Genomic DNA, 13,458 nt, shown 5'->3' on the forward strand with positions numbered 1-13,458 from the left:
TGTCATCTTCAAACGGATCCGTCCCCATTGACTTACATTGTAAGTCTGGACGGATCCGCTCGCCTCCGCACGGCCAGGCGGACACCCGAACGCTGCAAGCAGCGTTCAGGTGTCCGCTCACTGAGCGGAGGCTGAACGCTGGCAGACTGATGCATTCTCAGCGGATCCGCCTCCACTGAGAATGCATTAGGGCCGGACGGCTGCGTTCGGGGCCGCTTGTGAGAGCCTTCAAACGGAGCTCACGAGCGGACACCTGAACGCAGGTGTGAAAGTAGCCTTACACGATTCCCTGAACTGAATGAAATTGTCACTACCCCCAGAAAATCTGTCCGGGAGGGCAATCTTTGGTTTAGTGCAGGCCTGGTACCCACCATCGGAACCAACCACCTGTGGTATCTGAACCCGACTGTCGCGCAGAGGTCAGCTACCTCCAATGACAGTCCCTGCAGATGTTCGACCAGTGCAGACATAGGATCCATAGCTGCACTGACCTGAACGGCGGGTTATTATTTGGTGGTAGATAATGTCACAATCAGTGTGGGGGGAAACAACCACACTGAACACAGGAGGGAAGGGGAACAGTAACTGGGCCTGGAAACTAAGGAAGGAACAGGACACCTCCTAAACAACCCTGATCGGGGCCCTAACTTCCTATCAATATGAATAGACCTTGAAGGTAGGAATATTTATATGGCTGAGCGTGGAGGAATCTAACAGCCTCTTTGATTACTCTTGATTCAGTATTGACAATTAATGACCACTTCCCTTTTCTCAGCTGCTGCCAGTAGTCATCACTTCTACCCTTTATAGTCTGACCCCTCCCTTCTGACTATGCGGTAGATAGATTCATTTGGGTTTGGCTGAGCTGGTGTGAGGTCGTCTGTGGTGTTCCTGCTCGTCCCTCTCTTCAGAAGTTAAGTGTCGCGTTTGTATTTGTTATATTCCCTGTTGTTGTATCTGGGCCTGAGACAGATACTTCCATTCGTCCATCTGGGGAGGAATGGGTCGTCTCTGGTCCTAACCTTATTCCAGGGCCTTATAGGGAAATTAGGACCTAGGTATACTGCATATGAATATTCCTACCTTTAAGGTCTTTTCATATTGATAGGTAGTTAGGGCTCAGATCAGGGTTGTTTAGGAGGTGACCTGTTCCTTCCCTAGTTTCCAGGCCCAGTTACTGTTCCCTTTCCATCCTGTGTTCAGTGTGGTCGTTTCCCCCTACACTGATGGTGACACCTTGTCTGTAAAATAGACAAGAATAGGACATGTTCCATCTTTTTTTTGTGGAGCTGCGACATACGGATGTGGACAACACAGAACGGAACCCCAGAAAGCACCCCGCAGTGCTTCCGTAGTGTTCCATACCGTTCCGCATCTCCGGATTTGCGGACCTATTGAAATGAATGAAATGAATCCATGATGCGGAATGGCCACGGAACGGTGCCCGTGTATTGCGAATCCACAAATGCGGTCCGCAATACGGCAACGGGCATCACACGTTCGTGTGAACGAGCCCTTAGTCTGTGCTTGTAGTGTGCTGCACTGCATGCTGGGAAACTGTCCACACTAAAATCAAATCCCGTGTGTAGTGGTTCATAACTGATCGTGATACGCAGCACACAGCAATCTAATTAGCTTACCGAGTGTAGCTCTTGGGAAAGGAGATAAGTAATTAAGACCTCGATTTGCATGTATATGTCTCATTTGTCATAATTTGCATATTTTTTTTTTTACCAGTTTTATAGTTATGTATGGATCTTTTTGTATGGAAAAAAATCATATTTTTTACACTAATGAAAGAGACTTCTACAGTACGAGTAGACATAACCGAGATTGGAGCAGATTTACTAATACTATGGATGACATAAACATAGACAGACTGGGGGTCATTTACTAAGACTGCTTGGTGCGTAGAAAAGTCGCAAGACCTCGTTTTAATGCAGCTTTCAACACTGGTGAGTGGCACGGGCGGTGTGGGAGAGTGGTGAGGTTGGGCCATCAGCCCCGGCAATTTCATTTACTGCAGGAAACTGGCGTAAATGAAGACTGGAATCTCAAAATAGGCGCACAGACTGGCGGAGGATGCGAGGTGCACGCCAGGGGGTATCACAGGCCAGAGTAAAATGCCGTTTATTGATACATGACCTGCACCGAATTTATCACAGGGGCTCAGGCTTGGTGATAAATGTGGTGAAGGGAGAGACACCTCTGTCTAGCTCTACCCCAACCATTGACTGGCTTAGTCTGAGACTGAATTTTATGCCAGAATTGCGGCACAATTTTTGCGCTAAATGTTGCAAATTAGGTGACACCTTCTCCCTGAAGCCACACCTCTTGGCAAACTAGGTACAGAGGATTTCTGAAAAACTACACTGACATTAGTAAATGTTGTCATGGATGCCCGTGCCACAGTAATTATGTGGCGTATACCTTCATAACTGGGAAATTCTTACTGCCAATAAGAATTGTATCTGTTCTCATGCCATCTATGGAAGCACCCGGAGGAAACCCAGGGAGAACATACAAACTCCATGCAGATGTTGTCCTTGGTCAGATATGAACCTAGGTCCCCAGCGCTGCAAGGTACCAGTGCTAACCACTGAGCCACCCTGCTGCCTCTATATAGTAACATAACTTCAGCCTATTATCCTATCTAGAAGAAGGCGAAAACTCTCCTGTGAGGTAGAAGAATATTTTCCATCATCTTAGGGGGAAAAAAATTCTTCTTCCCGACTCCAATCAGCAATCAGAATAACTCCCTGGATCAACGACCCCTCTCTAGTAGCTATAGCCTGTAATATTAGTACACTCCTGAAATACATCCAGGCCCCCTCTTGAATTCCTTTATTGTACTCACCATCACCACGTCCTCAGGCAGAGAGTTCCATAGTCTCACTGCTCTTACCCGTAAAGAATCCTCTACTATGTTTGTGTACAAACCTTCTTTCCTCCAGACGCAGAGGATGTCCCCTTGTCACAGTACAGTCCTGGGATAAATAGATGATGGGATAGATCTCTGTCCTGACCCCTGATATATTTATACATGGTAATTAGATCTCCCTCAGTCGTCTTTTTTGTAAACTGAATAATTCTAATTTTGACAATCTTTCTGGGTCCTGTAGTCCATCCATTCCAGTTATTGCCCTTTCTTGTGCGCAGGTGCCCAGCACTGTACACAATACAACCATGTGGGCTCTGACTAAGGATTTGTGAAGTTGTTTTCAGCATTGTAAAAAATATCATGAATTCTTTAGTGAATTTTATTGTGTATTTTTTTTACTATCATATTTTGTAACTTTTTTCTATTTGGGGCATTTTAACATGCTTTATTCGGGTGTTTTCAGCCCCACAGAAATTTTAGAGGAAAAAACACACCACACTCACAGGCTGTGTTTTGATTAAAACCCCCCAAAAAACAACACCACAAAAATGTGCTAGATGGCCTGACAAATGCCACAAACATAAAGGCATTAGCCACATTTACTATTATCAGTGCACCCTCGATTCTGGCGTAAACTGGTGGCTCAGCTTTCGCACGTCTATGGCCAATGCACACAATCGTAGTTCTGGTCCGCATCAGAGCCGCAGGTTTTTGCGGCTCGATGCGGACCCATTCACTTCAATGGGGCCGCAAAACATGCGGGACAGCACTCCGTGTGCTGGTCTGCATCCGTTGCTCCATTCCGTAGCCCCTCAAAAAAAAAAATAACATGTCCAATTCTTGTCCGTTTTGCGACAATAGGCATTTCTACAATGGGCCGCCCGTTCCGCAAATTGTGGAAGGCACACGGGCGGCTTCCGTTTTTTGCGGATCCGCGGTTGCGGACCGCCAAAAATGGAGGTCGTGCATGAGGCCTATGTTTAGAGAAATTATCTGCCTTGCCTGATGAGGGCGTGGCTTATCATAAAGGGGTTGGTGGCTTAGTGTGAAAGGGGGCTTCGGTCTAATATGCAACATTTAGCGCCAACATTTTATCACAATTCCAGAAGTAGGGTTGTCTCGATACCAAAATTTTGATTCGATTTCGATACCATAAAAAGTATTGCGATACTCAATACCATGTGAAAAATAAAACACAAAAAAAAGCTGCGTGCAATCCATATTGATTATGGAGCATCCGGCCTATAATAGAACAGTCCAATCCTATTTCTTGGGGGGACAAGATGACTAAGAAATGGCAAATTGGTGTTTCATTTTTTTTTTCTGTTACGGCGTTCATGGCATAGGAGATATTTTTTTATATTTTAAAAGTTCTGACTATTTTGGATATGGCAATATGTAATATATATATATAGTTTTATATGTGTTTTTATTTTTATATGTAAAATTGGGGAAAGGGAGTGATTTAAACTTTTAATATTTTTCTTTAGCCACCTTTTGGGGGCTAGAAACCCTCGTCTTGTTCACCCTAATACAGGCCTCTATGACATTGCACAGTGATTCCGCCGAACGGCTGCAATTAACCCCTCAGGTGCAGGTATCTGATAAGGGCTGGCACCCGTCGCTACATTTGTATTTATGGGGTTTAATTATAATCATTCCAGGCGCACGTGGCCACTTCTACTTGCATCGGTGGCAGCGGCAGCCGCGTCACAGTGGGGAGGGAGAGAATCCCTTCATCTCCACCGTTGTCGGCTGAGCAGAACATGGCGCGTGCTGAGAGTGGCGCATGCAGGCTCTGTAACAGATATTAACCTGCGCAGTACGCCGCCTAGAATCGCATCAATCTGGATACAAAAGTATCGATAATTCGACACCCGGTGCAACCCTACTCAGAAGTAAGCCCAACCAAGTTGCTATAGAGTCAGAGAAAAGTGTCTATCCCTGCAGCACATCGATCATCCAGCCTGAGCCCCTGGGATAAATCAGCCGGTCTATACGCTGACGTCACCTACAGGATTAGTAAATCTGCCCCCTCGGGTTGTGTAGTGCAATTCATATTCAATATAGACCTTTTAGATACCATGTGAGCGCACCATTTTTTGCAAAAAAAGCATGTAAAAAAAAAGTAGGAAAAATGAAGAAAAAAGAAGTTTAATTTGATAATAAAAAGGGACTTCCGTAGGAGATTCATACTCAGCTTGACTTCGCCACCGCTGGAGCCAATATGTCTTCATAGGGATGAGCGAATGAAACATCCGAAGTCGATTCGCATAAAACTTTGTTCTAATACTGGTACGGAGCAGGAGCTCCGTACAGGTATTAGAATGTATTCGCTCAGATGAGCAGAAGTTATTCCTTCACGTAGTCTCGCGAGACTTCTCGCAATAACTTCATAAATAATTTGCATTGTAAAAAAAACATTTTCAGTTCTAAGTGGAACCGAACCCCGAGCTCGGAAATGGTTTTTTTACAGTACAAATTAATTTCTGAAGTATTACCCGAAGTTTGGCAAGACTTCGCGAAGCAATAAGTTCGGCTCATCGGAGCCAATACATTCTAATACTGTACGGAGCTCCTGCTCCGTACAGCATTGGAACGAAGTTTTATGCGAATTGACTGTTTCATCCAAAGTCGATTCGCTCAATAACAACCTGTGACGTCATAGAAATAATACCGCCTGCTGTAGACATTAGCCTTGATTGTGCTGAAGACAGCAGGTACGAACGGCACAGGACGCCTCTCGTGGAATGTCCACTCTTTGCTCTCTGGGGCTCCAGCAGTTCCTGCATCACATACATGAACGGTACAGTATGTAAGGTGAATCATACATGTGTCATGTGAAATAAACTCCTATTACGCCAAGAATGTGACTCTGATACATTCCCTTCCTAATGAGCAGTTCATCCACATTGAAGGGCGCACTAAGCTTGTGGCCACATTACTTATCACAGGTATCGGCACATAAACCTTCCATGTGTCAGTGACCTGGTCACCCGGCTTCTTACCATGCCCAGGAATGCCGAGCAGTCGTACTGTCACTCTGCAAGTACTGCACCCAGCGGAGGAAATCTTAGTCCTGGTCTAGGCTGGCTTCACATTGTGTTGCGAAAAACGTATACGTTAACCACTTCATTAACCGGAGTGTTTATCCCCCTTCCTTACCAGGCCAGTTTTTCAGTTGTAGCAATGCGTCTATCTAACTGCAAATAACTGATTCATTTCTGAGCCAGCCTGCATGCATGTATTTGATATTATTTTCTCGGGACACCTTAGAACTTTTTTTTTGTGCCATTATATAATGGATATAATATTTTAAAAAACATATATTTAACGAAAAACTGTTAAAATTATTTAAAAAAATATTTTTTTCCTTTCTTATCAACATTTTTTTCTATTACAAAAGGTTTCAAGACAAAACATTTCTAAAACCATTCCCGTACGCTTGTACCCTTAAAATGGAGGCTATTTATGTAATTTATCTACTGGCAGGGCCCGCCGCCAAGACTTCATAAGACTTGGAGCGCATTTTGGCAGCCTATTTTTCTATTGGTTCTATAGCACCGTACTGCCAGAAAAACCTTGTGCAGCGCCAAAACGCGACAAGCCCTTTTCAAAGTGAAGCTTTTTTATGTTATTCATCTTGGGGAAATTTGGACATATTAAGGGGGGTTTTTTTATACATTTTTTTAAATGTAATTTTTTATTTATTATTCACTTTTTTTTTTAAAGTGAATTAGGGTACTTTCACACTTGGTTTTATCTCCGGCCAAAAAAACTTGCCTGATGCCATTTTTTTTCCATAGGGAATGTATTAGTGCCGGATCCGGCATTCAAAATACCGGAATTTTGAAATAAATAAATGATCAGGTTTTTCCGGATGACACCGAAAGACTGATTCGGCATTTCATGCATTTGTAAGACGGATCAGGATCCGAACAGTCTTACAAATGGCATCAGTTGGCATACGTTTTGACGCAAGTGTGAAAGTAGCCTTAAAGGGACACTGACAGGCCTTCTCTTAGCATAGTTAGCTCTTTATATGCCCCCCTAGGTCTTATAATAAGTTCCCAATTCATATAAGTATTATCCCTGTGCGCATTATAAAACGTTAAAAATAATCTTTATAATCACCTCTCCTTTCTGCCCAAGGGGCGTTCTTTGTGGCGCATTTGTGCCAGCCGCGTCCCAACTGCGGGTCCTTAGACACGCCTATCTCATATAGTATTCACTTCGCTGGGCGGTATTTCTCAGTCCCCGACATTCGGAGATCATGCGCATGCGCCCGTGCACCCTCGCTCGCCGGGATCACATTGCGCCAAGTGAATACTAATGAGATGGGGCGTGTCTAAGGACCCGGCAGTTGGGACGCGGCTGGGCACAAATGCGGCACAAAGAACGCCCCTTGGGCAGAAAGGAGAGGTGATTAATAAAGATTATTTTTAGCGTTTTATAATGCGCACAGGGATAATACTTATATGAATTGGGAACTTATTATAAGACCTAGGGGGGGCATATAAAGAGCTAATTATGCTCAGAAGGCCTGTCAGTGTCCCTTTAACCCCATTTTTGCCACAGTCAAGACAGGAAGAGGTTAATTCCCAGCCTGCAGCTGACATTTCATTTTAAAGCCAGCAGGTGGCGCTTTTACCTAACAAAAAGCGCTCCCTGCTGGCTTTTAGATTTTACAATGTAATAGACGCTTGTAGCTGGGTGCTACAAGCGTTCTAATACTGCCTGACTGCTTCCCGCTGGCCACGGCACACCTCCCTGTGACCGCAGCTGTCTAATGACACGCGGTCACAGCGATCTGCGGCGGGCACGGGCTGCTGGCAGGTCGCGAAGTAACCCCACGCTTTTATACATCGAGTTACAGATAAGAGCCTACTGCCACAGCGTATAAAGTCGTACGGTGGTTAAAGGATGCCTCAGACTGATGCATACAGAGGCAGCCGTTCACAATAGAGTTCCATTGTAAAAAAAAAAACTAAAATAATAAAAAGCATACTTTTTTTTTACCATGTATAACGGGTCTCTGCAGAATACTAGAACATGCTGTGCTGCGTATATGTATCTTTTTTTTTTTTCTAATGGTATATGTCAAACGGAGGCATAAAACGTGATGTGAATCCAGCTTTAATGACCATTATTAGCTCATATAATTGAGTCGTTTCTGCATCAGCATACTTTAGAATAACCCTTTATGAAGGTCGCTGTAATTGTCATGTATTTCTTTTCCCTTTATTGCTTTTATCTCCCGTTCTGGGGGCAGAGGTCACATGACGCATGTCCATCCTTTCTGATTTCCTGTGATGTTATGGTCCATATTTGCGGCAGTGATAAAGAGTGTGTCTATGTAACTAGCTGGGTGGGAGGAGCTATAAATAGCTGGGTGTTGTTAGGGGAGTGTCTATGTAACTAGCTGGTGGGAGGAGCTATAAACTAGCTGGGTGTTGTTAGGGGAGTGTCTATGTAACTAGCTGGTGGAGGAGCTATAAACTCGCTGGGCGTTGTTAGGGGCGGTGCTGGAGCTGTGGTAGAGGAAGGAGAAGTGCATCATGGTTTGGTTGGATACAGAGACAGGAAGTGATACATACAGGATGGAAACAAATCAGAGTGGGTCAGAAGAGTCCAAATTGTAAAATAAAGCATTGGGAAGATGTGGTAAGAAACTATATGAGCAGGTCTGTTTAAAATCACAGTAATCTTGGAAAACTCTTTAAAGGGATATCCCCATCAGAAGCATTTTATCGATATGCTATAAAAGAACGGTGACGATTCACGTCTATGGGTTCCCTGACCCCCATAGTGGCCTGGGCAATGAATGGAGAGATGACGTCACTCTATAGATGCTACAGAAAGAAACTGAGCAGATAGAGGTGGGTCCTGCAGCTATCAGGTATTTAGAGGATACCCTGGGAATATGCCATTAAAAGGGTTTTCTAAGATGACTTTTACTGATGACCTATCTTCTGGATAGGTCATCAGTATCAAAATCTCGAAAAAACCCTTTAAAGAGGATTGTTCCCCCATAGCAACTCATCCACAGATAGGCGATAACTGATCCATGGGGGGCCCATATCTCCTGAATGAGGTGGGGGTCACACATACACACCACCACTCCTATGTGACTGACAGAGATTACCGAGGGGCTCCCAGCGATCATACATGATCATACATACACACGAGCTGCCCTCGGTCCCGCTGCTGCTCCATTCCCAGCCCCTGTGACCACTGCAGCCAATCACAAGGTTCAGCAGTCTCATCGGCATGAATTTTACCACTGGACAAGCTCCTTAGTGACCAGGCTGCCTTCATTATTCCATGTATGATGTCTTGTGTATGGGGAGGGGGGCGTGCTAAACCTGAGTGAACACCCCCAATGATTACAATTATACAAATAAAGCCTCATGGACAGGAACATATTTTGCTCCCATGTCCTGTTCCATTTTTTTGTGTGGATAGGAGGTGTCCACATCCATATGTCCATTCCATAGCCCCGCACAAAATATAGAGCATGTCCTATTCTTGTCCGTTTTGGGGACAAGGATAGGCAATGTCACAATGGATCCACAAAAAAAAGGATGCAACACAGACGTCATCCGTATTTTTTGCGGACCGCAAAATACATACGGTCATGTGCATGTAGCCTAAAAGGGGAGATTAATCAAAACTACTTTAAAGGACAACTGGCATAGCAACCAATCAGAGTCCACCTTTCATTTTTCAGAGCTTCTTTGGAAAATGAAAGGTGGAAGCTGATTGGTTGCTATGGGCAACTAAGCCAGTTTTCCTTTGCACTATTTTTTTTTTTTTATCGAAAATTTCCGACTGATGAAACCAATTCCTATTGGTTCAAACCGAGGGTTCTAATATCTAAGGGTGTACAGTGGTGATACCACGTCAATGTCCGTTACCGCGGCCAGTGTGTGTGCACCGAGACCTGCACATGTGACGTCTACGCTCGCGCCGCCGGCTATACCCAGGCTACTAATTTTAGCTCCCTTCATACTTCCTCTATGCAGCAGCATCAGCTGCTTCCAAGCTTCAGCTTACGCAGCTCAGCCAATCATCGAGCCGGACTGCCACCCGGCCCCGCCTCTCTCTCTGAACGTCCACCAATTAGCGCTCCAAGTGCTAGCCCTGATGAAGCAAGAAGCTCAGCGCTAAGCCCCGCCCTCTCCTGCTGTCCCCGGACACTGAACCTGTTCGTTATTGTTGTTATAGCTGGAGCGGGTGCGGTGACGTCCACCGGGTAAGGCCTGTTCTGCTCGCTGCGGCGGCGCGCACACACCAGTGCGGGAGCGCGCCAAAGCGTCCCGCCCCGGGCCGGACAGTTTCTGCGGTGACGGGTGAGCAACTTTTTGTGAGGCAGTCTCTACCGAGCTGCGACCCGGGAGGCGGCGGCGGCAGGTGTCCGGTAGGGAAGTTTGCGGACGGTTGCTGAGAGGGGAGGCGTGTGTGGTGTCCGTCCTGGGCTCTGACTGGTTTTGTTTCTCTTTGACAGAAGCCAGTGTGCTGACTGGAAGACATGGACTACCCTGTACCCCGGGGGGAAGTGCTGCCGGCCGGGCTGCTGGACAGGTAGGGGCACTGGACGGACGTTAGGATGGAGCTGTGGTGGGACTACTACTCCCAGCATCGCTCTCAGCCTGGCTGTGCTGTGGAGCGTGACTTCCACCTCAGGACGACTTTTACTTGTGTGAAGTCTATGGGAATGTGTTGTGTGGCTCCAGTGACCTCTGTGGCAGCATGCTGAGACTTGTAGTCCTTGTTCGCTCTTACATTGTAGCCATGGTGGTCTGCACCTGAACCCCTTCTTTCATATTGTTTGGAGGTGCTGGTGTGACGAGACCGGCGTTACTGACGTTCCAATCATTCAGTGGCGTATGCCCTCCAAATTCCTGAAACTGCGTAGTTGCCCATAGCAACCATACGTTTCCACTTTTATTATTTAGAGCTTCATTGGCAAAATGACAGGCTGAATCTGGTTGCTATGGGCAACCACCAGGTTTGCTAAACACCCCCCCATGTACCTCCCTGAGTAACAATATATTTCCCAGCACTTAAGCCTCGTGCACGCGACTGTATACATTTTTGCGGAGGCCAGCCGCGTGCGTCCCGCAGTATGTTTCAAATACCTATTCTTGTCCGTGGAGAGCAGTGTCTGTAATGGGAAATGACTTCCCACACGGAGTACGTTTCCTGCAGGTGACACACTCGTCTGATATTAGCCTACGGGGGCATTCACACGGCCGGATGTATTTTGCGTATTTTCCATTATAACAATGCCTTTTCTTGTCGGCAAAACAGTTCTGGGTTTTTGTTGAGGGCTACAGAATGGACATACCGATGCGGACCCATTTTTTGCGGACCCATTGAAATGAATGAATCCGTATCCAATCCTCCCCCCCCAAATAAAACTAAAAAAAAAAAACGGATGCGGACCAAAAATTTGTCTTGTGAATGGGACCTTAGAGTATGACCATATTGCGCTGCAGTAAAAAAAACCACACGGCTGTACAAGCACAGCAGGCTAAGGCTAGGTCTACGACGACGACGACCTTTGGCGCACGACAATTTTAATAATGGCAGTCTATGGTGTCGCGCTGCATTATGCGACGTGACAGTCTCAGAAAAATCCATCTCAAATAGATTTTTTTGTGACAGTCGCATTGCGACACCATAGACTACCGTTTAAAGATTGTTGCACGACAAATGTCCTCGTGTAGACCTAGCCTAAAACTAAACTTATTAGGGCTGCGCTATTCAGTCGATTTGCATTGTTGACCCCTTAGTGACCACCATACGTGTCACTAAGGGGCCTTAGGCTGGGCTGCCGCTTTTTTACGGCGGCCCAATCTCAGCGCTGCTGGGGTCCCCCGGGGAGCGGGGAACCGGCTCTCACATGAGAGCCGCGGCCCTGTTCTAAACAGCCTGGATCGGCAATGGCGCCCGCCGCATGTATATGCTGACAGAGGAAGCAGACTCCCTCTGTTCCCATCGGCACCCCACAAAAGCGATCGTGGGGTGCCAATGTATGTGAAGGCTGCCTGGGGTCTGATGTAGGCCCCACACCAGCCTTCAGTAATTTCCAGCTGGCTGCGCCTCTCTGGCGCAGCCAGCTGGTCAATGTTAGGGGATAGTGCATTGCATTTTAAAAGCAATCATAAAGCTGTCTGTTATAGTCCCCATTGTGGAAAAAAAAACCTCATTTATTCAATGAAAACAAATCCCATAAAAAAAAATTAAGCTTTTTTTTTTTTCATTGAAAATCTGCTTTTCAATAAAAAAAAAGCAAAAAAAATATCTTCACCGTATGTTTGGTGTCCATAACGACCCGGGCTACAAAAATATCATGTAAATTATCCCCTACGGTGAACGGCGTAAAAAAAAAAAAAAAAGAAAGAAAAAATACAGAATTGCTAATTTATTCTTAGTTGCCACCGAAAAACATAATAACAAGTGATCAAAATGATCCTATTTACTCCAAAATGATACCAATGAAAAATACAAGTCGCCCTCAAAAATGAAGCCCTCGCACAACTCCATAGAAAGAAAAATAAAAAAGTTATGGGTCTTGGGAAGCGGCAATGCAAAAACGAACATTTTTTCTTTTATTGCAAAAAAAGTAGTAAAGTGTAATCGTACTAACCCGGAGAATGAAGATATTATGTTTATACCGAAAAATTAACGCTGTAAAATTTATAACATAAAAACGCAGTGGCAGTATTGCCGTTTTGTTGGTTATGTGTACCGCAATATGGCGCCATTAAAAACTACAGCTTGTCCTGCAGAAAAACAAGCTTTATAGACGGAAAAATAAAAGAATTATACCTTTTGGAACGCGACGATGAAAAAAGGAAGATATAAAACGGGCTGCTCACTAAGAGGTTAATGGCCGCGCAGTATTACAGGTGTCACACGGACGTTTACAGACGGACTAAAGGATGCTGTTCTAATTGGTTTGATAAGAACACGACTGCGGTGTGTGGTCGTAGCCTAAAGTGCCTATAAGCTTTATTATTTTTTTTTTTACACTATTTGTGTTCCTCTTAACCCTGTTTTATTTGGGTGGAATACCACTGTAAGGGCTCGTGCACATGAACGTGTGCAGGCCGCCCCTATATTGTGGCCTGCAAACAGCAGGTCTGCAGTATGCGGGCATCAGCCGAGGGCGCACCGTATCACGGATGTGGACCGATTCACTTGAATGGGTCCGGAAGACACGAAGCAGAAGGCATTTCGCTCTGTCTCAGCACAGCAGAAAAATAGAATATGCTCTATTTTTTGAGTTGCGGACTCGTTCAAATTGAATGGCTCTGTACCTGTCAGCGCTGGCAACACGGACGTGCTTGTGCATGAGCCCTAAGGCTGCTTTCACATATAAGTTTTTTGCACTTTTGTGTTATTAGTGTTTTTTGCACCCGTATTTTTGTTGCATATTTTGCTACTGCAGTTTTGTAAATAAGGGCTCTTTCACACCTGCGTTATTGTCTTCCGGCATAGAGTTCCGTCGTCGGGGCTCTATGCCGGAAGAATCCTGATCAGGATTATCCTAATGCATTCTGAATGGA

The 13,458-nt window shown here is 45.3% G+C and overlaps 1 protein-coding gene across 3 annotated transcripts in view; it reads left to right on the top strand.

Annotated features, from left to right (window-relative positions):
- Nucleotides 1–10,086: 10,086 nt before the first annotated feature.
- KLHL13 (kelch like family member 13) overlaps nt 10,087–13,458 on the top strand; it is a 101,824-nt gene continuing 98,452 nt past the window's right edge. The window contains exons 1-2 of one of the 3 annotated variants that reach the window (XM_040442575.1): nt 10,087–10,136; nt 10,389–10,465. In XM_040442575.1, the coding sequence (XP_040298509.1) occupies nt 10,413–10,465 (53 nt within the window). In that variant the 5' untranslated portion in view covers nt 10,087–10,136; nt 10,389–10,412. Of the gene's footprint in view, nt 10,302–10,388; nt 10,466–13,458 lie in introns of all 3 variants that reach the window. The other 2 variants (XM_040442574.1, XM_040442573.1) reach the window with 2 other exon arrangements.

This window comes from Bufo bufo, chromosome 8 (assembly GCF_905171765.1).
Source record: "Bufo bufo chromosome 8, aBufBuf1.1, whole genome shotgun sequence".
NCBI classification, from domain to species: domain Eukaryota; kingdom Metazoa; phylum Chordata; class Amphibia; order Anura; family Bufonidae; genus Bufo; species Bufo bufo.